This window comes from Aptenodytes forsteri, unplaced genomic scaffold (assembly GCF_000699145.1).
Source record: "Aptenodytes forsteri isolate BGI_AS27 unplaced genomic scaffold, ASM69914v1 Scaffold118, whole genome shotgun sequence".
NCBI classification, from domain to species: domain Eukaryota; kingdom Metazoa; phylum Chordata; class Aves; order Sphenisciformes; family Spheniscidae; genus Aptenodytes; species Aptenodytes forsteri.
In genome coordinates this window covers 2,445,822-2,468,829 of record NW_008795859.1, presented here as the reverse complement: position 1 = coordinate 2,468,829, position 23,008 = coordinate 2,445,822, and the positions used below count along the sequence as shown (strand labels likewise).

Here is a 23,008-nt window from a genome sequence, read left to right as displayed (position 1 = left end):
TTTAACTTTTCCAGATCATTTTCAAAATCTGCCAGTTTTCTTTATTGTGAACAAAATCCTCAAGGGCTGCTCAGAGAAATGAGCTTCACTTGTGAGTCCTAAGTGGTTCCAGAAAACCACTCCCTGCAGCGTCCCTAGTTTCTACCTGCCTTGTGGCAGGGCTGGTGGGTCTGTGTGGTCATACATCTCTGGCCTCCAGGCTGCGGTGTTTAGGGCTCCCCACCTCACTGTGCTATAACCCACCATGGGTCATTGACAGTTCTTAGCTGTGAGTAAATGTGCTGCTTTGATTGACGCATCATTCTTAGGTCAGTGCTTTTAAGGAGGTATTGTTTGTGTCCCAGAAGTAACTAAGTGGAGACAGTCCAGGTGGTAGCAGTGCTGGCAGGAATTTGTTCTTTGCAGAAAATCCATAACGCAACTGATACGGTTTCTGAGCCTTGCCGCAGGAGACAGGATCTATGGCCAGGTGGAAAACTTACAGAATGTTTTAAAGAAGCATTCCCATCTCAAAAAAAGTGCAGAGCTATGGCTGTCCTCTGGCAAAGAAAAGGCCAAAGAAAGGCTGTGTAAAGGATGCTACCTGCTTTCTGTACACAGTAAATCCTCCTGCATGACCTCTACAGCTGTCCTTTCTATATGCAAAGCTTCTTTGAAGTGCCTGATGCTAGCATAAGTAAGTAATTTTATAGCTCTTTTCAGTCATACTGTGCTCCTGAGAGCTAATGTGGAAAACGCTGATAGAGCAGTGGAGAACAGTGTGCACCGCTCTCTGAATAGTCACAGGTTGCTTTCTTAAAGCTCCTTTGGTTTTACTTTACGCCAGATAGAAGGTTTTACCTGTTATAGACTGTATTACAAGTGGCTCTCTGCAATGAACTCCCTTGGCATTTTGGTGACATGGGTTAATTTAGTGTATACTGCAAAACATGGGGGCAGAATAACAACTCCATTGTGTCTGTTAAATGAAAAAGAAGCATGTGACTCTTTCAGTTGTTCAGAGGTGTTTGGCATAGATTAAACTGTGGTCCCTTAGAAATGTTTCTTTTGTATTTCGTGAAAGATTGCCTGCCATTTTCCTCTTGATTGAGGCTTTGCGGAGAGCTGAGCCAGCTCATTGTCTGCCTTTCAAAAGCCTTTCCACTCTGTTATAATGATGGCAAATACTGTTTTTCAAAGTGGTTAAGATGCATAAAATCAGAGAAGTCTTTAAAGCAAGACAAAGTTGAGTGAGTGAAAAGTGAAAGCAAAAGCTTTGGGTATCCACAGAAGATGCGTAGCTTTCCCCTGCAATGGAATAGCCATGGGGAAGCCATTAGTGAGTGGGAAGAGTGCCATAGCACGTGTACCAAAGACAGCAAGGTATGAGGATGTTTAAGTTGGAAAGATGCGGGCTACATCATGACTGACCAGGCTTATATGCTGATCCCAGTTTTGGGGTTTCAGCTGGTGACCGAAAGCAGATGGAGACCTTTGCACATTGTGCAGCCCATGGTGGACCAAGCTCTCAGGTGCCCCGGAGATGTTCTTGTGGGCCAGCCTTTCCTTGGCATTTTTCTCCTGGTGCCTCTGTTCCCAGCTCCTGCAAATTTGTTTCTTGGGGGATTAGGTGTCTCTGTGCAGGGTCACCAAGCCAGCAAGAAAACGGAGGCAGAAACCAGGAGCAGGATCCAAACTCTGCCCAAGGCGGGGAGCAGTACTTAGTGGCGCAAACTAAAATTAGAGAATGGGTTGAAAGAAGAACACGTCTGAGTTAAGTGATGGATGGATTGTGATATGTAGAAAGGCTACTGAGCGCGGAGGGAGTAACTCTGGGGGATGGTATTGAAACGTTCTCCGTCTTGCTGAGTGCAACAGCCATTTTTTTCTGATGACTAATTGGACAGTTACTCAGCGCTTTGACAGTCTGAGACACAGACTAAAATTGTGGGCTATTAGTCTACTTGGCTGTAATATTGGTATGCTTTTTTACTCCTTTCCCATAGAATTTAAGTTTAATTGGACTGGCACTGCATAATGTTCTGCTCCCACTTGCTTCCTAATGGTGCACATGGGCTATGATTCTTTTGTTGTTAAACAAGTGTGTTGACTGTGTATGGGTTATTGATTATATATTATGGCAAAGTGTGTTCCCATCCCAGTTACTGGAGCTTTGTCTAAGCCACTGCGTCTTAGGCTAAATATACCCAAATTGTTGCACAGCGATGAAGTGGAAGTGCTTTTAGAAAGCTCTTTTGCAGAACTTTTGCTTCACTAAAGCACTCAAAAGAGAAAGTTCATCCAGAGGCGTACTGCCCGTTGGGGCCTGCAGGTAGAGTTTTGTCTTTTCAGGGGTAGGCAGGTTGCAGTTAGCACGATGTGGATGTGACCACAGGCTTTTTTTTTGTGAGTGGTCTGAGCAAGGGAGGGTAGGGAAGCAAGCAGATATAACTGCAGGTTGCCTTTGATCGGATACATTCAGACGACCAGAACTGTACTGAGAAAGTTATGGGATCTGTTGTGACTATCAAGGAAATAGTGTTGCCCAGGGAAAATCAGGCGTCCTTTATCTGCTGCCAGGAAATTGTGAGCGTGCATTATAAAATGCTTTGGGATGTTGCCACTGGGTACGCAGTTGATAGGTATCTGAACAGTTGCTTTATATGGATAGTTGAGGGGGTGTTGGGCAGGATTTGGTGGTGGGGTTTTTGATTTGTTTTGGGTTTTTGCGTTGAGTTTTTGTTATGTTTACTATTTTTATTTCATGTTGAAAAACAAGCCCAGAACTATAGACAAAAAGCTTTTTAAATTCAGCTAGAGAGTCCTCTGTCCTGGCTTGTCTCATGGCCATTTACACTCCCTTTTGTAAGATTAATTTCAACACCACAGTCTCAGGCAAATCATTTACAAGAGTCAGCACCTCATGGATTTAACCAGTCTCTGAGTTGTTGAGGTGGTGAGTTGCAAGGCAAGTGATTTAAATGTTTGCGCTCTGCTAGACTCTTCACAGATGATCTTTCTGCACGACACAGTAGGAGATGTTATAATTAAATCAAAGCAACAACGATGGGTACTTCTGAACTCAATCTGCATGTGTACATTTGTGCATGTGTGGTTTCCTTGTTTTTTTTAAACCAAAGCGTTGCGCGCTCTACAGAAATAATAGTCTTGTTAACTACTGATATTACTGAAATCAGCTGGTACCTGTTCCCATTATTTCTGATTGACTTCAGTGTGTGACTTGCCTGCCGAGACTGTGGGGTTATCCTCCAATTCTGGGAAAGAAGGCTCAGATGAGCATGGTGCATGCTGGGTGGAAGGGGAAAACTTACTCTAAAATCCTCCCTGATTCTCCTGTGTTGCTTGGTTCTCTCTTCACACCAGAGACACCTCTTTGTGAGACCATCTCCTACCCTGCATTTCTTCCGTACTGCTGGGTTGGTTTGCTCTGTGGGTGAGAAGGGAACACGCATCCCACAGCAGGTGGTGGCAGGGGAGATGGAGGAGCGTTGCGTTGCCCGGAGCCTCACCTCCGCTGGGCTTGTTGCATTCTGTCCGACTTGGAACAAGGTGACGGGTGGGATGCTGCACCCAACCTGTCCTCCCCGGCCAGCTCCCGCTACCCAGGGGCAGCATGCCACAGGCTTGCAAGGCAAACTGCCAAATGGGCTGCAGCCAGCCGTGAGGCATGGCTTGAAAGCACAGTGTGTGGTATTGAGTGCGGGACAGGGAATTTTCGGGCTGAGCAGGAGATCACAGAATCATAAAGGTTGGAAAAGACCTCTAAGATCATCGAGTCCAACCGTCAACCCAACACCACCGTGCCCACTAAACCATGTCCCTAAGCGCCTCATCTACACGTCTTTTAAATACTTCCAGGGATGGGGACTCAGCCACTTCCCTGGGCAGCCTGGTCCAATGTTTAACCACTCTTTCAGTAAAGAAATTTTTCCTCATGTCCAGATGTTTGCACCTCCCCTCCTGCCAGAGAGAAGAATGAAAGTGAACTGGACCACAGATGCCTTCAGCACTGTCCTGATGGGCATCTCTGATCTGTTAAAAAGATAATTTTTCCCAATTACACTCTTGTTTCCTGGGTCTGATCTGTCCCCTCCTTTTCACTTTCCAAATAAAAAACTTGTTTTTCTCTAACATTTTGATAAAAAAATGCTTTAAGACTTGATTTTTTTCCATTGCACAGAGAGGGAAGCAGTGTCTGGACAGGTGAGGTCAGTCATTTGTAGCTGGATCTTGAATCCACATAGCTGCGTGGGGGCACTCGGTGCTTCCTCTGGCTCTCTGCTGCCTACTGGAAGGCTTCAGCGCTGCAGGCTGAAGATCAGCGCAGTGATATACTCACTGCTGGGCACTGAGGGACTGCTCAAGTTTCCCATCCCTAGCAGCGAAGATTTTTTCTGCAAGCCATGACTTCTATTTTACAATTTCTTTTGTACCTGGACAGCCTCGTTCTCTTCCAGGTTTTCTCCCTGTGTTTAAGAAGGAGAAATGCAGCATCACTGACACATCCCAGGTGAAGGCCAGAGGCTAGGAAAATAATCTCAGTCTTTTTTACTTCGTAGCTAATCCGGAGTGATAGAGGCACAACAGCCGTGAAGCCCTGCAATGCCATCCTGTTTTCAAAAGAACAAGGCTTTAGGGAAGGGTGATTTGGGATGTCTAATCAAAGTGATGTGAGCAGTGCAGATGGGGAGGTCTGTGAGTTGGGGGGAAGCTGTACAGGTGATTTTTGTGAGCTAAGAGGTGAAGTGAAAGAAGGCAGAGGGGAACTTCAGGAGACTTTTTTTTTTTTTTACCCCCAAGTGGTTTTCCTGTTCCCTATGATGTTAGCCCATTAAAACAAAGATATGTGGTCAGTGGCATCTGTGCATTTACACTGAGAATTTCCAAGGAGTTGGTGCATTGATATATCAAGGCTGGATCCAGGAGCATGAGCAGAGGCTGCTGAGCCCTGGAATGGAGGGAGTCTTGGGATGAGAGTGAGGGGTCCATTCGCTTCTGTGTCTGATCACAGTCTTTTTTCAAGGTGCTTCAAGCAAGGTAGAAGTGGACGTTGTGGATGTGGAAGTCCAAAGGATGGTTGTGGTGTTGGGAACTGAATTACAGCAAGGGAAACGTTTTCCTGGCTTTCAGTGTGGATGTGATGGGAATTTAATCTCCGTCTTTAAGCTCTGCTGATTGTCAATCATAACAGGAGGTGAAGAGGCTAAAACATTCTCCTGCAGTTCTGCAAAAAGTAATCTGGCGGGGGAAATAACTGAGTCTCGACTAAGGTTGAACACAATTAAGTTGCCCCTTGTTCTGCCCCCAGAAGGTCACAGTCTGCTGGCTCAAACTTGTCTCTCCTATGCGGAGCTCCCTTGTGAAAGTCAGGCAGAGAAATGCATAAAATATTGATAGATTTAATCTTACTGTGCAAATGAAGTTCAGGTTGAGGTGGTCCATCACATTAGCTGCTGATCTCAATGGCTATTTCCTCCTGATAGGTTGACTTGTGATGGCTGGTGGCATTAAGAACTAACCAAAGAGCAGAGCAGACAATAAAGTGCCCAGAACTGGAAGGAAATAAACATATAAAAATAAGCTTTTTGTACGTTTAAAAAACAAAACAAAAAGATTGCTGAAAACAAAAGGGATATTTAGGCTGAACATCATAGAAACTACGACAGTAGTGAGATCTAAGATTTTCTGTACAACAGTGAAGCACGTGTTGCTGGAAACACCTTAGAAACCCTGAGCACAGTAGGACCATCCAGCTTTGGCCGTGCTCCTGGAAATGGAGGGTGGCTTACGAGGGCCATCTTTCCTCATGGTGGTGCTTAGAGAGCTCGATCTGCAGCTCCCAAAACCTAAATGATTTTAATGTAGCCTGTTGGTTGCTCTCTATCTTGTAATAGCAGTGGTGGTGGTGTGGCCTGTGGTCTTTGGACAAGGTCTTCATTAGAGTGAGAGGACGGCTACCCTGCCTGCCAGCTTTTTGGCACGGTATGTTTCTGCTCCAGGCTTAACAACGGAGGATTGTGGATCCATAATCCCACTGACAACAAATCCCACTGCTGCTTTTGGCATGTCCTTGAACCCATCTTTGGCTCAGTTTCCCAGTAATTAAAGGGGGCACAATATTCATTGATTTTTTTTTTTTAATTTTTTTTTTTCCCAGAAGGGCTCCTGAGGATTAGTTTATCAGTATTTATAGAAGCTTTTAGAAGCACCATTACTGCTGTGTGCTCCCATCAGTAATAAATAGCAGTTTGGAGCTTTGACGTGTCACGAGCTTTTAAGCAATAATATTGGTTGAAAATCCTGACAGTGACTGTACTCTTTTAAAAAAAAAAAAGTCTTGGTGGTATGATGATGTTAGCCAACAAGTTTAAGTCTTGAAGGAAAGTTTCTGTTGCCTGGTCAGGGGCATTGTGTGTTGATATTGAGACAGTTCTTCCTTTCAGATATATGATACGTTGAAATATTTTAAATTGGCTTTACGCACTTCATTTTTCTCTTGCAGCAGAAGACAGATGGTATCTGCAAAATAAAGCATCTTTATTCCCTCCCTTACTTTGTTTCCTATCCCATTATCTCAGAAACTCCTATTTGTGATGCTGTTTCGCTGATATATAGAAACCAGGTTTCCAAGGAAAGGAGAGGTTTTAGTCTTAGCACTTTTTTTTTTTTTTTTTTTTTTTTTTTTTTTTTTTTTTTTCATTGATTTTTTTTATTATTATTTTTTTTTTCCCAGAAGGGCTCCTGAGGATTAGTTTATCAGTATTTATAGAAGCTTTTAGAAGCACCATTACTGCTGTGTGCTCCCATCAGTAATAAATAGCAGTTTGGAGCTTTGACGTGTCACGAGCTTTTAAGCAATAATATTGGTTGAAAATCCTGACAGTGACTGTACTCTTTTAAAAAAAAAAAAGTCTTGGTGGTATGATGATGTTAGCCAACAAGTTTAAGTCTTGAAGGAAAGTTTCTGTTGCCTGGTCAGGGGCATTGTGTGTTGATATTGAGACAGTTCTTCCTTTCAGATATATGATACGTTGAAATATTTTAAATTGGCTTTACGCACTTCATTTTTCTCTTGCAGCAGAAGACAGATGGTATCTGCAAAATAAAGCATCTTTATTCTCTCCCTTACTTTGTTTCCTATCCCATTATCTCAGAAACTCCTATTTGTGATGCTGTTTCGCTGATATATAGAAACCAGGTTTCCAAGGAAAGGAGAGGTTTTAGTCTTAGCACTGCTGATGTGGGATGTGCTTCCGTCATGTAAAAATTGTGGTGGGCTATGTAGTGTTCATCAAGGAACCACTTGAAACTCTCCTGGATAAAAAAAAAAATCAGTGGTTTTTGTTGTTGATGTTGGCTTTTTTCTTTTTTTTTTTTTTCTTCTGGGAACATACTTCACTTTGAAGGCCGGATCCAAATGTTACAACTTCCCAGAACTTCATGGGAGTTGCAGTTGTGGTCTGTGCGTGGCTCCTCCTTGGTGGAGCAGGCAGTTACAGAACAAAGTCCTCCATCCAGAATTAGGAAATCCCTCGCCAAGTTAAAAGCAGTCGCAGAAGACTGGCTAATTTTTCAGTGCATGGTTGGTTAGCAAGAATTGAGGAGATAAAGTACATGAAGTGACCAATTTGCCATCCTGGTGCTTACTATATGAAGGCCCTTTACTGCAGCTTATAGCATTGTGGTTTTGATGCCACTGTAGTATCCTTGCCACAGTGTCTTGAGGTTTTGGGCAACGGAACACATTGATTCCTGCAGTTTGTAGCACTGGTGACAGGGGCATTTTGGCTTTGCAGGCTTGCGGAAGGTCATGGTCCGTGCCCATCGGCAGGCTTGGTGCTGGCAGGATGAATGGTATGGGCTCACCATTGAGGATATCCGGCAGCTGGAGAAGGAGGCACAGTTGATGCTGGCTCAGAAGATGGCCCAGTTCTGCAGTGAAAATGATACTGAGCAGCACAGTGTCAAAGACACTCCTGGTGAGAAAGATGTTGAAGCCAGCACAGTTTCACCTGTTGACACAGAGGATGCCGCTGGTAACAGCGAAACAGCCTCTGGGAGATCACTCACCAAGCAGTGGTCCACGTCTTCCAAGTCCTCACGATCTTCAAAGAGAGGAGGTAAGATGCTGCTGAAGATTTGCTCTTCTGAACTGCATGGAGGTTGGGCTTTTGGGAGGTAGGACCGTGTCTCCTTGTGGCCGGCACCTTTGGGACAATGCATATTTCTCCTGTGAGTCCTTTTAACTCAGAGGCTTTCTCTGCTGGTGTTGCAGGCTCAGTCTTCTCAGGTGACCTGTTACGGGTTTGGGAATGTTTCTAGTCATCCCGTAACTGTGACTCAGTGGCACATGGCAGAATTCCTGCCAATCTCAAAAGCAGAGGAACTATGAAAAACCGGTAGAAGAGCTGGCAGCAGCTGGCTAGCAGCAGTGGGTCTCAGAAGACGACAAACAGTGGCACAGACAGAGTTAGACAGAGTTAGTCCTTGTTACCCAAGAGCCACTGGTGGCTTTTATAAGGCCTGGTCCTTCAGCGGTGTTCCCTTTCCGGATGTCTGCTTGTCCGCTGTGTCACAGAACCAGCCGGGCTGTGGGTCGCTGTTATCTGCCTCTCGTTTTCCAGGAGGCAGCTACAGCAGGCACCCCGTGCTCCTTGGCCGGGCTTATACACTGCTACATGCCATTCATTTCGGAAGCGAGTGTTTGGCTCCACGGGTGCTGCAGTGTAGCTCACACAGGAAAGCACCCCCATTAGCTACCAGGGAGATTAAGGCAGGTACCCCCAAAAAAGTGGGTGGGGGCTGCTGCCTTCCACTGGTGATGATGTGCAGTAGCTGTTCAGAGACCAAACATCAACAGCCTGGGATTAGGTGGGACCACGGATCGCATTTATATTCCCTTTTAAATACCCTTCAGGAAGCTTTCAGGATTTTGCTGTTAAAGCCTATGGATACCCTGTAAAGACTCAGCTTTGAGTCCTGAATTTTGTCACTCACCTCTCCCTAGGAAGTCACCTTTTTTTGCTGTACTAAACTCTTCCCTTCCTCGGACCGTTCTGTACAAAGGGGTGAATCCCCAGTGAGTTACAGGCAGAAGGCTTGAACCCTCAGCAATTCCCTCTCCTTTCAGTCAGGCGCAGCTGACAGCAGGGTAATAGGTCTCACAGCAAGAGGGCAAAAAAAATCTTGATTTTTCTGAAAACCCCAAGGGGCTGTGTTTCTTCCAGTGATGGTGGAAGGGGACTTCTAGGTGAGTGAAGCTTCTCCATCTCTCATAGGCGCTAAATATTGTGAGTTGAGTCTCCATTTTTATTTACCGCTCCATCACTGATTTCATCACGGGGTGAATGAGAGATGAGCGGTAGTTTTACCTTGCGATGACTCACTGGAGTGAGCCCCGGGGAAGAACCTACCAGATGCTTCATAAATCATTGTATAAAGAGAAAAATGCTGGCTACTTCACTTGCACCAGGATTTTATATCGATGTGCCTGTCTCTCTCTATGCTTTTTGTTATGAACCCCCTCTTCCACTGCTGATATGTTCATTGGAAGCTGTAGTTTTCAGACCTCTTAGGATTTCACTTGAAGGTTTTCATTGGTAGCAAAGCATGAATTTCTTTTAAACTGCAGAATGTCTCGGCTTTTACAAGAAAAAGTAATGAAAGAAATGAATTGTGATGTGCTGGGAAGTACGTCATGCAGATATTTTAATCCTTCTTCATGCTGGCAGCATATTAACATATGGAAGCAAGGAGGGCTGTCTCGACTTACCGCTACCTCCAGCTGAAAAAAGCAACGCCTTTTCTCCAAAAGATCTTGGTCCTCCCTATATCATCCGAGCGAGACCTCTGGTGATAGCAGGACCCTTGTCACCATCCCATATGTTATTATATGCTCTATTTTTAGCAACTATTATGTGAGTGCCTTGACGTCACTTCAGCGTGAATTAGCTCTGCTCTGCCAACCTCCTCGCTTGCTGCTCCCTAAGGGGTGGGCGGCGGGGTAGTTGGGGGCTGCTGAGCCAATGCTGAGCTGCAATTAGATGACTCCGCACAGGGTCTCCATCCTCTTTCCATGTGGCAACTGGGTAGCAAAATTAGAAGAATTTGACTTACAGATTTAATGCTGTTACAACAATAGCATGAAACGGCTCGTGCAGCTGTCACAGTAACCAGAACCTTTCAGCGTCTTTGTATATGCTAAATGAGAATTTGTCAGTCTCCTCAGGTTTTTGCAGTGTTAGGTTAGGTGGCTGCTGCAAGCGCTTTGTGTGCTCTGTGTGACATGCAAGAGCTATCTGAAGGAGGGGAAAAACCCTCTCTCTCGTCGGTCTTTGGACAGTGCTCCCTTCAGCAGACGGCTGTTCTGTAGCAAGTTCAGCCAAGAAGAGTTCAGGCTGGATCATTGCTAAATTATATCTGAAAAAAACCCATATTACGGCTTTTTTCTCTTTTTTTTTTTTTTTTTTTTTTTTTTTTTTTTTTTTTTTTTTTTTTTTTTTTTTTTTTTTTTTTTTTTTTTTTTTTTTTTTTTTTTTTTTTTTTTTTTTTTTTTTAATTTTTTATTTAGCAGAGGGAACTCTGGAGGGGAAAATGAAAAGGAGCAGGTAGGTGTGAGAACAGGAGGGCAAACAGGAACCAAAAGGGACCGTTGGGTTTTCTCCTCGCTCCGTCAGGACAGCTCCCTATGAAGTAGTTGGATAGCATGTTGTTTAAATCATTCAAGTTTAAAGTTTAAATAGATCTCTAATCCAATTTGTGTGGAAGCAATTTCCTTCCAGAAAACAGATTATTTCTATCCAGGCTGCTCTGCTTAGCTACCCACCCGAAAGTTAGCGAAGCAGAGGCATGGTTTGTGTGCTGATTAGAGGCACGAAGAAAGCTTCCAATCAGCCTGCTTCCTTCCTAATTGCAAACTTTAAAACCCAGCTGATTTTGCACGTCCTACTAACAATTATAAATAGCTGCCATTCAAAATAGCATAAGAGTGATACAAACAGCTTGCTTTAATGTAGCATCTTGCTGACAGGTTCTAACAACAGTAAACAAACAGGATCTGTAAAGCGGTACACTGACATCACACCAGCATCATCGGGGTTTTGTGTTTTTAATATTGCAGCAGTGAATTTTCATAGAGAACACACGACTCTTCCTCCAGCAAAGATCATGTTGGGAACTCTCCATCTTGTCGATGTAGCGTATCGCATAAGGCTTTTTTGTTTTTTCCAGCAAGTCCCTCACGCCATAGTATCTCCGAGTGGAGGATGCAGAGCATTGCCAGAGATTCAGATGACAGCTCAGATGATGAATTCTTTGATGCCCATGGTATGTGGAGCCTAAATCACCATCGTTTGTTTCCTGAAATGGTGGGGTAAGAGAACGGAAGGCATGAGGGTGGGGGGTGAGCGGGGAAGGAAGCGAGACTTTTTTGCTTTGTTTGAAGTCTTTTCCTTTCTAACCAAGATGAGTGCAGCATCAGTGCAGCTTCTTCAAGCATCCCCAGCATCACCCAGCAGACTCTTACATTTAACGCAGCAACATTTCAGATTCAGTGTGATCTATTTGAAGGGATCTTGAACAGTCTTAACCTTTTGGAGCTGTATTTTATTTGGTGCAAATGAGTGTGGGTAAAATTCAGCAATACTAGCTGGACTGTGGGTGTGTCCTAATGATTCTGATTCAGTATGACTGATGATTTTTCTAATTTATTTTTTAATCAGTAGGATTATGATTAATTGTCCTGTCTGGGCCTGAAGAGACCCGAATTTGCCTTTATTAACTCCTTATTCTCCCATTCCAAGAAATACAACAATGAATGCAACAAGGTACTTCAGGTGCCAAAACTAATCAGTGTTGATTCCGGAATTCTCAAAGTAATTTTGACTATCCATATTAGGAGAAAGCTGTGTTATTTTTTTTCTCTGTGCATGTGCGTGTGAAGAAGCTTTGTTCCACTGCGCTCATTTCATATATTGTACTTAATGCGTATTTAAGCCTGAAGGGCTCCGTCACTACTGACAACAGATGGACTCTTCTCTCGGCTTGTAATGCTAATCTAAGTTAGATGTGCAACGTGTGCTGATGAAGTTGGTGACCTTTCTGTGAAATGCAGTTGTTAGAAGATGACGCCCCAGTTTTGTAAAGCAGAATTTCACTGATGTTCAGCTAGATTTCACTGATGTTCAGCTAAAGTTCAGTCTCAAAAAATCGATAGTATCGTGTTCCAGAAGAGTTCTCACATCAAGTATTTAGGCATGCATCTCAAATTCTGGGGTAGAAAGTGGCATTCTATTGTAGAGTAGTGACTTGCACAATAGCAGCTTAAATGACCAGGATGCATGCAAGTTGGGATGAATGTCTCTCTTGCCTGGAAGGAGAAGGGCCAACTTAGTTTAAGTTAATAAATAGAGACACTTATGTAGCAGCTACAAAAACTATGTAAGGGATTTATTGTAGCAATACACATACAAGAAAAGAGGAGTGAGTCATTGGAACGGCATCATTGCTATTCACCCTCTTTTTTGCCTTTTTAATTACTTAATACTAAAATTGAGATAGAGATGGTTCTGCCTGAGATCCAGGCCCCCAGGGAATCCCTGACATGCTCCTAACAGGCCTGGGAAGGAGAATTAACAAAAATGAGCCTTGTGCCACAGTTGGTATCAGCACCTCTGTTGCAATACTTCTAGGAGCTTGCTAACAGAAAAAGCAGCTCCTCTTCTGCTAGCACACAGCACGTCTCCATTTACGTACAGATTGTCCTCTGCAATCCGCACAGCTGGGTTTGAAAAGTCTGCCTGGTCTGATGGGATTTTGGCTTACGAGTTGAAGCCTTGATGTGTGTGCTGTTCAACACAGCCCTCTCTTCGGGAGGGACCTCTTGTTGCCCCTTGGCCCGCAGATGACATGTCCCAGCTCCGGGTCTGTGAGCAGGGATGAAGCACCGCTTGCAGCTCATCCTGCCGGGGAGACTTGCGGGGTCGGTACCATGGGAACTGGCACAGATCAGGATGTGAGTCAACACCAAGCAGAGTTCCTTAGAAGTGCTTCCCATATATACACACACATTTCCTCACAGTGCAGTGGGCGTAACCGGAGCCCAAGAAGATTTCTTGTCGCCCTCTTCCCACTCATCCTCATTCACTGGCATACTCTGGTAAAGGTAGTGACAAATACAGTAATATCTAATATCTATCCTGTAATAAATGCTAATAACGGGAGTAATATCCCATTCAATGATCACTTGAGCAGCAATAAGGGCTGTAATTAAACCTCTCAAGGAAATAAGTTTAATATCTAGATTAAGTTGCTGGAGGAGCTTTAAGAGCAATCTTCCTCTTAATTCTCTGCCAGCATGTGTGTTGCATGCTTGTGCTTTCCACTTGCTCTGAACAGGTAGCTCCGCACTCCCTCGTGCAGGGAAATGGGGATTTACTCAGATTTTTTCCATAGCTGAAAAAGGAAATGGCATGCTGATGCAAAGTTGCCAGGTCGCTCTCTTTTTACAGTCAAAGTGTAAATAGAAACTCCTAAAAATAATTGGTCTTTGCTTGGCTCTGCACTTAGTCCCCTTCTTTTTTTTTTTTTATAACGCTATTGCTCAGATTTGCCGAAAAGATGAATATATTTCATAATCTTTTTGTTCCCCATCCTAGGATTCTTCCAACTAATAATTTTCTTAGTAACTGTACAGCAACAAGAAAGGGGGAATCCTAGTCTGGGACTCTGAAGATTACAGCTTTTAAATCTTCAAGACATCTGTAATTACTACTGTTGTTATTATGTTTGTAAATCTTTATTAAATTTACAAGCCCAAAATTTTCAGGAAAGGAATACTAAATGCAGAACAATAAATAAATTAGAAAGCACTTAACCTCTTTAACAGTAAAAGATACATCCTCAATGTAAAAAAAAAAAAGAAAAGAGAAAGGAGGAAAAAAAAGGAACCAGCAACCCATACCAAAGGCATCTTTGTATGGCTTGCACTGCAGTTGTTTGGTTTCCCCTGGGTTCAAGTGGGACCTTTGGGGCTCTGTTTCCTTCCCAAGAACCTGCCAGGATTAAGCAGAAAGCGTGGAGGCTGCGTGGTGCCCTGCCCAGCCCGCACTGGGTCCATGCTCTCACCCGGTAAAGGAGCCATCAGGCTGCTGCTGTCTCAGAGGACATAATGTTTATGTTTGACATAAACATTTTTGTGAGCCCTTTCTCAACTCCAGACTGGCCACCCTGTGTTCAGGCTTGGGCTGAGAGCGAGCTCAGCCTCTCCTGGGGGAAGTCCACACGTGTTGGATAACCTAGCCCAGGCCAGCAGGCATGGGGGGTGGGTGTGTGGGGTGTCTGGTGAGGGCACTGGGATGAATTCTTCCAGTGCTACGGCTGCTAATGGCCTGTTCAGCAATGCCTCCACAGGGCTCAGCTGCTTGTTTCCATGTAGACGTACCAGCAAAGGCTCTGTGGACAAGCAAGGCTGGACTCCTGCCTGTGTCAGGCTTTCACTGTGGTGAATTAGGGCTCTGCAGCCCGGCACCATGTGGTGTGGGCACAAAGCACAAGCCTGCCTGCCAGTGTCACCCACCTGACAGCCCTCCTTTTTCTCCCCTAACCTGGCGTAACTCCTCTGATGTCTGCTATAGAGCAAGGCTATTAATCTTTCTTATGTTTGGATACTACTGTGGGGTGTTTTATAGGGTCTCTCCTTTATATGTCTCTTCCTTTTAATTACACTTCTAGGAACATAGTATTTTTGGGACACTTAGTTCAACTACAGTTGATAAAGAATGAGCCAGGGGATCAGAATACCCTGAGGTAGGAGGGAAATGGCAGACACATGCACTCAGTGCAATCAAACAAGTCTCGTCTCCTAAGGAAATCACACTAAAGATAGCCTAGGGAGTTCACGTTTCCTTTATTACTCATGCCTTTTTAGGTATTTGGTCCCATTAACAATAGTGATCCTTGTCACTGCTTCCCCCAAAGACGTCCCGCAGCTTTCAGACAGGTCTGGGAGGATCCCAGCGGCAAACGTTGCTTTGTCCTCTCCTGTAGTGGAGCATTCTGGCTGCTTTAGCATCATCAGAAAGTATGGCAAGAAAAACGTCAAACGATACCTGAAATAGTAGCATTAAAAATCCATGTTACTTTTTCCATGCTTTAGGAGTTTTGTTTGTTAAAAACACGCAACTAAAACATTTTGTTTACTTTTCAAAAGGTGCTTTGGTTTCTATATAACAAAAGCTGATAAAGTATCATGTTTTATTATGACTTAAGCCATCCAAATGTTTATAAGATTACATAGAGTTTTGGGGACTTACTTTTATTTAAAATTCTGTTCTGTGCTCTTGTCTGTATACATATCTGTGTGTGTGTGACTCTCAAAAAATCTGTTTTTTAAAGAGGACTTGTCTGACAATGAGGAAATGTTCCCGAAAGAAATAACCAAATGGAGTTCCAATGATCTGATGGATAAAATTGAAACCCCCGAATGCGATGATGTCCAGGGTAATTTTTTTTTTAAAGTAAAGACTGCATGTGATATTTTACAGTATTTCCAGGCAATTGTTACAGCCACATTCTGAAAAAGGTAAAACTTGTTATCCTCATCTCACGAAAGGAGAAGCTGAGACAGAGCATAAAAATGACTGCCCAGTGCTGCCGAAAAAGAATTGCCCAGTGGGAGTTGGGGTAGCTCTTGATTCTCTTTTATTTTCCGTGTTGGTTCGGCTCCTTTGTGCGACAGCCAGGATGCTCTCGTATAATGATGAAATATTCCAGCTCCGTCTTGAATGGCTTGAATTTCTCCTGACTCTTCTTTCCTCTTGCTCCATCCTTTGTTCTTGTCTGTATCTGCCTCGGTTTTATTTTCTGCTCATCGTTATGAAATTTTGAAAGGAAGCTAGCTCCTCGGGCAGATCGATCCACGTAGCGGCACGGTGGAAGATGACACTTAGGCTTTCTGGTATAAAGTCGGTCTGTGTAGGCACAGACGTATGAATGCGTCAGACCTCTGCTCCCCCAGCATAGTTCAAGCGATTCCTTTTATTTTCCCACAAACCAATCATTTCTGACAATCGTGCAGGGATTTCCCATTGTTGCCATCCTTAATAAAGCAGTGATACTGGATCGCTGTAATGAGAGAAGAGGTCGCTAATGTCCTCGGCGTTTACCAAGGTTATGAGAAACTGCTGGAAAATAAATGACCCAGCATTGCCCAGGCTCCTCAGGTGGAAGGAGGCGGGAGGGAGGGAGAGGGCAATTTGATTAAATAATTAAGGAGATAGAAGGCAGAAGAGGCTGAGAGGCATTGGCACAAACAGTGTCTTTATGGAAGAGTGTCTTTGCCAGATAGCATCTTGCAGTGCTGACGTTTTAAACCTCTGTGCTTCTAGGTGACTTGTATCACGAGACATCAGCAGAGTACCGTGTTGGCTCCAGCGTGGAGAGGCTCAGCATCATTGAAGTAAGTGCTTCAGTTTCTTGTAACGAGATCCTTTGTTGCTGGAACGTGTCCGTGTGGGGCAAATGGGGTAAACGGCTCCCTTTGCTGCGAGCGGTGTATTGTCTTTGTGTGTCATTCGGAGCCACGCCAGCATGCTGCGTACTTCATGGCTGTGTTTAAGGGACTATGTCACCTGTCTTTTGAGCATCATACAGAAAATGCTCTGTAGTTTGCAGGCAGCCTCAGGTATCCAGCTGGATACTAATATAATAATACTAAAATACTAATCCTGTGGGGATAACTGCAGCCTGAGGCACTGCTGGGTAGAGCTATCCTGCTAATGCCGAATGAGCTAGTGTGGACGGGGGAGCAGGAGAGTCGTGTTACTGCAGCACCAAGGAGCAGGCTGCGGTGGTCCGAGTGACACAGCTCGGCTGTAGCCCACTCTTTGGAGCTGCTCAGGGTCTTGTTTGGAAACCAGTGACAGCGTAGCCTGTATCGGTGCTTTGGATAAAATAATAAATAAATAATAACACACCCACCCACCCTGGCTTTCTAGACTTGCATATACAGGCTTTTGCAATTCAGTGTCCTAGTGAGCCAGTGCATCTTGGAGTGGCTGTACTCATCCTCCCCTTAAAGCCCCTGCCTGTCTGTGCTGCAGAGATGATGTAGCTGCTTGCAGAGTGCCTAAGTTACGTTGTGGTCTATCAAAGACCGTGAGCATGGTTTTGGTATTACTCTGTGTGCCAGGCTGTAAGTTCATGGTGGTTTGGCTTTTTTGTAATAGACTGAGAGCTCAAGGGCCATGGGGAGAGTGGGTGGCAGGGGACGGGAACGGCTCTAGCCACCTCAAGATAAGGAAGTCACAGCCCTAAGATTTCTCTTAGAGCTCAAGATGGGGTGGAGAACTTCTTGTATTCTTCAGAGGGCTGTACAAACTCAAACCCCTCCTGTTTCTGCCTTCCTTTCGGAAAAAGAACAGACTTCAAAGTGAGATGAAAAAGGCAGTTATTTGTAGTTGTTGACAAACAGTCTACTAAAATAGTATGAAATTCCTAGCCACCATTGCAGTGATTTTCAGGTTAAGAGCCTCCATCACCAAAAGGTAGTGCAGGAATCGGGTGTCTTAAGAGACTCCAGATCTTACAAGAAAGTTCTAAATAGCCACCTCCACCCCTAAACTAATCAGCAGTTGCTTGCATGTTCCCCACTTCCTTCAAGAGCAGAGGTTCACGAACTGAAAGGGAAAGGTGCCTCCAAAAGACTGCTGATAAGCTTCTGGATGACCTGAGCTTGGTGACTCATGTTGTTCTCCAAATGAGCACTTAAAACACTTGTCTGAAAGCAAAAGCGGTGCTGAGATGCTGAGAGCATGCCTCCCATGCCTCCAGCCAGGCAAAAGTTCACTTTGCAGGCGCTGTAAACTGGAATCAGAGAAGGTTTAAAGAGCAGGCATTAATACAGTGTAATGGTACTAAATAATTAAAGGCCATTCTTATGCAGGAGGTCTGGAAAATCTTTATTACAGACTTGGATGTGAATTTTAATACTTCTGGTGGGCTGTGTATTAAGACATGCTTTAACATTATCTGGTAAAAATGTAAGCTAGTTGTTAGGTTGCTAATGTGTGCCTGGGCATGCTTTCCTCCCACCAGCAGGTTTGTCAGGGACTCGATCGTTGCTCAAAGGACATCAGGTGACTAAAGATGCTAAAATGAGAAGAATTTGCCCAATGGAAAATACTGCAGCCCTCCACCCCTTCCACACCCCCTCCTAATGGCTATTTCTCTGCCTCAACAGGGAGTTGCCCAGGATGTTTTCAAATGTTGTCTCTGCTAGCACAAGGGATAAGGCACAGGAGGAAAGATCAGTACCTGCTTTCACATATCTCAAAGGTGTTGGGGTGGGGGATGTGAGTCCATATGGGAGCCGTAAACCCTGAAAGCCCTGGTAGTGAATAGATATTAAAAACAGTTACTGCTCTGTTGTGTTATAATACGCAACCAGTACAAATGGATGCTCTTGTACCTGCTCCTGGGGCATCAGGATTGGGCTTACAGCTCTTCTGGCAGGACACTTAATGATAACCCACTCTGGAGTTCAGATTCAATTCCCTCCTTCCCCCAAACTATAGCCTGTCTGTTTAGGCAAGGAATTGATTCAACATAATAAGCAAAAGACCTGGATAGCCAAAATAAAAACCTTTACTGTGTTCCTGCAGCAGTCTCCCGGACAGATGCTGGCCAGTCCTTGGGTCACGGGGTCTTGAAGTTTTTTCTTTTCAGTTCCTCTTTTGCAACAGTATAAGCAAATCGGAAGTCTTACTTATAACTTCTGTCATAGGCAAACAGATGCAGTGACTGATCTCTTCCTACAACTTCTTTCCCCAGTAACTTGCCACTTGCTGACCTGTTTGTTAATTCTGATTGATTAATTCTTAATTGATCTCGTTTGTTAATTCTGCTGAATGTGTTTTACTGTCAACTGCTGCAGCTGAGCTCAGCACCCCAACAGAAGGCAACACCCATCTTTTATTTCTTTATTTTTCCACCCTAACACACACAAGTAATGTCTTTATTGCTGCCGTGTTTTACCTGGTTACAATTTTATGCAAATTTTTTTTTTTTTTTTTACTTTCAACATTCCTTCTGCTTAGGCCAGTCAGTTCCGCTGAGGCTCTGTGTGTGCGTTTGTGCATGCACCTGTGTAGGGTAGGAGACCTGGAAGGAGTAGTCAGGTTCTCAGCTGTTTTATCTGGGTGTATCTAATGTCCATTTCCATAAATTAAGCACATTCCTTCTTGAAGACAGTTTAGTTTATTACCCACAAACCTGCAGATATTATTCTAAAACCTTGTATCTCCTGTGTTTAGAAACCTGATTTTCAGTCCACACTTACTCAGGATCAGTTTAAACTCTTGTGCTTGCACCTGCACTGTCCTTTGACTTAAGTGCCTCTCTTCCCTCCCTAGCTTTCTTTACTCATCTCCACTGTGTTTGAGAGCAGGCGTTTCATTCTCGGGTAGCTTTGCGAAGCAAATGAAGCTGAACTCTTTCAGTCTCTGTTCAGAAAGTCTCCATGCTTCTTGTCCTTCTGTGGTCCTTCTCACACTGCAATTATCTTTGTGTGTAGATGGCCCAAACTGAACTGAGCCTTCTAGATGGCCCAAACTGAACTGAGCCTTCTAGATGGGGGCTTATCAAGGCCTTGTATCGTGGCTAATACTGTTTCTGCTGGAAATACCTTGCTTCACAGATTGTTGTTTGCCTCATCCCTGACTGGACTTGATGTGGATAGTGCATTTATTGTACACACCATGTGTGAGCCTTGGGGAAGAAAAGGTGACCACGTTTCCATAAAATGTATTGGACCAAATAAAACCTCTTTGCAAAACAAGCCTTTCTACTGTGCTCTCTTTCATTCCCACCTAGGATGAATCAGTGCAGCCATTAATGCAGCCAAGTAAAATCCACGTCCTCCTCTTGGTACTCCACGGAGGGAACATCCTGGACTCAGGAAGTGGTGACCAGAGCTCTAAGCAAGGGGATGTCAACACCATCACGACAGTGTTTGACACAGTGATGAGGGTACATTACCCAGCTGCTCTTGGACACATTGCCATCAGGCTAGTCCCTTGCCCAGCCATCTGCTCTGAAGCATTTTCGCTGGTGTCCAGGTAAGTCGATGCTACTTTGTCACAGGAAGACACGTATAAAATTTCACTCTTGGTTTTTGGGGGTTTTTTTATTTGCTTCCCTGAAATGTTCTGCATGTAGTATTGAAAGCCCTGACCACACTTTGAGAATGCACTTATTAATATACTAGCGAGGCATTCGATCTCGATTTCATACTTAGCTGCAGTGAATACAATAATCATGCAGCAAGAGTTCTGAGATTGATTTATTCTAATTAATCCAATAAATACTAAGACTTTAATTCCTTGTCTGAGGGTTGTTCTGTCAATGTAAGTATGTTGTCCTTGAAGATGTACGTTTGATGGGAGGGAAAGATTTATTAAGCTCTCACGCATTCACAGTGGAATAAATGGCCTTTCTATCTTGAGGCTTTTTTTTAATGAACCGCAATACTGACTGTACTGTCTGCAAAAGGTTTTCCCCACTCTGTATGTTAGGCTGAATGTTTCCAATGTCTCTTGCCCTATCCAGCCTCAGCCCATATAGTTATGACGAAGGCTGCCTGTCCAACAGCCAGGATCACATTCCCCTTGCTGCACTCCCTCTGCTAGCAACATCATCCCCGCAGTACCAAGAAGCGGTAGCCACAGTCATTGTCAGAGCCAACCAGGCCTACAGCGAGTTCATCAGATCCCAGGAGGGCATGTCATTCAACGGCCAGGTGAGCCAGCAGCTGCTTGTAGCCACGATGAAAGGAAGAGCAAGTGAAGCAATTTCCTTCTGAAGCTCTCTTTTCCACTAATCTCTCAGGAGGGATGGAAACATGACAGTATTGAGCTGCAATAAGAAAGCGTTGCGCTTCCATTTCTTTCTTTCTGAGAGAGAGATTATTGCTCATGCTCTGTCTTGAACCTTTGGGATTCAAAGCAAAGTCTGAGCTTGTGTTCAGATGAAGCTACAAAACTGTGAAGTTAATCAATTTTCAGCATGACACACCTTTCCAAATCAGGAATGCTACCTTTGTTACTAAACATGATCTCTGCTCCCATTGTAAACCAAGGCTCTTTAAGCATTCCCGTCTTTAAAGGACCTTCAGCAGCTCGCGCTGGAGTTGTCGCAGAAGTGCGTTTCTTTTTTGAGACTGTGCAGCTGCTGCGCCCCATAAAAGACCGTGACTGAGCCTCACACCTCTGTGAGCAAAGTGACTCTCTAGCCCCACGAGGCTTGAGCTATTCGACTAGCTGTCACATTGCACTGCTGTAGTGTGATTTCTCCACCCTGAGCTTCTTCCCAGCCAGCGCTGTGCCCGGGGACCCAGCCAGCCCTCTCCTACCCAGGGGTCTCAGTGCTTTATTGTGCCTATCTGCTCAATACCCTTGGAGGCAGGACAGCATTATCTTCTCAGGGTACAAACAGGGGGCAGAAGCACAGGGAAGCTTGCCTGAAGTAGCACAGGCAGCTGGCAAGGAGGGAGTCAAGCTTGGTTTTCTGAGGCTGGAGTTAGCGTCATAGTCAGTGCTCTGTGTTGCTTTCACTTCGCTCCAGTCGGCTAGTGAGGACAGCCAGAACACATTAGCTATGTTAGATAACAAGAGTCTGCAGGGTATGAGTGGATGCTCATTGACTGAATAGTTTTACTGATGAAAGAACTGGGCATCCTGTTAACTGCAGCTTTCCTAGGTATAATCCAGCACTCCTTTTAACTGTCATTTCCGAACTGAAGTCAAGGGGCTTTTTTTTCCTCCTCCCCTGCTTCTGTTGCCTTTTTCAGGTCTGCTTGGTGGGGGACTGTGTTGGAGGAATTCTGGGATTTGATGCCTTATGCTACAGCAACCAGACTGTGTCCGAGAGCCAGAACAGCAGTCGGCGAGGAAGCGTTGTGAGTGTCCAGGTAATGCTGGCTCCCAGTGTCTACTGGGCATAGGTCTGCTGGCCACAGTGCCTCCATGGCCCCTGTTTTTAGTAAGGAGCTTTTCATGAAACAACAAAGACTCTCTTCCTTATCAATGGCCAACGTGTGTCTTAAGGTGTATGTGTGTCTCAATTTGGGTGCATTTGCTCTGAGCAGGGATGCTTCACCCTCTGGTGTGAAGCATCACCCGCAGCTCTGAGCAGGGATGCTTCACCCTCTGGTCTGCGGGTCTGAAGACCTGCGCCCTTAGGAAGTGGTTTGGTCTGAGGTACTGTATTGCCCTCAACTGGATCTTGGGGTAGATGGGGAAAGGAGGACAGAAGGAGAAGGATATAATGTGGGTGTATTCCTGATTCAGCTGTCAGAGTGGTAAATCCGTGTATTTCAAATCCCAGGATACCGACCTCCTGTCTCCTGGAATAACGGTGAACAACAGCTATTGTTCCAGTGGCTCTAATCTGGAAGCCAGCAGACACCTCAGCAGGAGCAACATTGATATTCCCCGTAGCAACGGAGAAGATCCAAAGAAGCAGCTGCCACGGAAAAGGAGCGATTCATCAACCTATGAACTGGACACGATAAAGCAACATCAAGCCTTTCTTTCAAGGTAAGATTTTGAAGGAACAGAACCAGCGATATTCTGGAGCTGAGATTCGGGTTTCGCAGATGCACCAATGTTGCTTTGTCATCCTGTGATAAGCAAGGTGGAGGAAAGTGTTTAATTTAGATTAGAGGGGTATAGATTTCAGTGTGTTGTATATGCAAAAAAAATTAACAGCTCTCTTGCTGAGTGGCAGTGAGAGGATACAGCTGCTCTACTGCATCTGTTACAATAGCAAGAAGCCCTTCATCCTGTTGTTTGACAGCTGAGGCAGTCAGGTAACTGCTTTTTTGCTGTGCCGCAAGCGCGGGATGGAGGTCATAAAGCAAATGTAGAAATCGTGCGAGGGAAGATGGTGAAGCAGAACCGGGAATCCAGTGTTGTGTTAATTTCAAAGCATCTCTGAAAGCTGATTTTCTCTT

General features: G+C 44.6%; 1 protein-coding gene across 1 annotated transcript in view; it reads left to right on the top strand.

The window, feature by feature from the left end:
- The window catches only part of PITPNM2 (phosphatidylinositol transfer protein membrane associated 2), a 125,565-nt gene that overhangs the window by 76,121 nt on the left and 26,436 nt on the right, over nt 1-23,008 (top strand). Inside the window, exons 6-13 of the mRNA XM_009283918.2 lie at nt 7,797-8,120; nt 11,230-11,325; nt 15,394-15,498; nt 16,386-16,456; nt 19,870-20,114; nt 20,605-20,794; nt 21,845-21,964; nt 22,381-22,592. Of these exons, the coding sequence (XP_009282193.1) occupies nt 7,797-8,120; nt 11,230-11,325; nt 15,394-15,498; nt 16,386-16,456; nt 19,870-20,114; nt 20,605-20,794; nt 21,845-21,964; nt 22,381-22,592 (1,363 nt within the window). The remainder of the gene's footprint in view (nt 1-7,796; nt 8,121-11,229; nt 11,326-15,393; nt 15,499-16,385; nt 16,457-19,869; nt 20,115-20,604; nt 20,795-21,844; nt 21,965-22,380; nt 22,593-23,008) is intronic.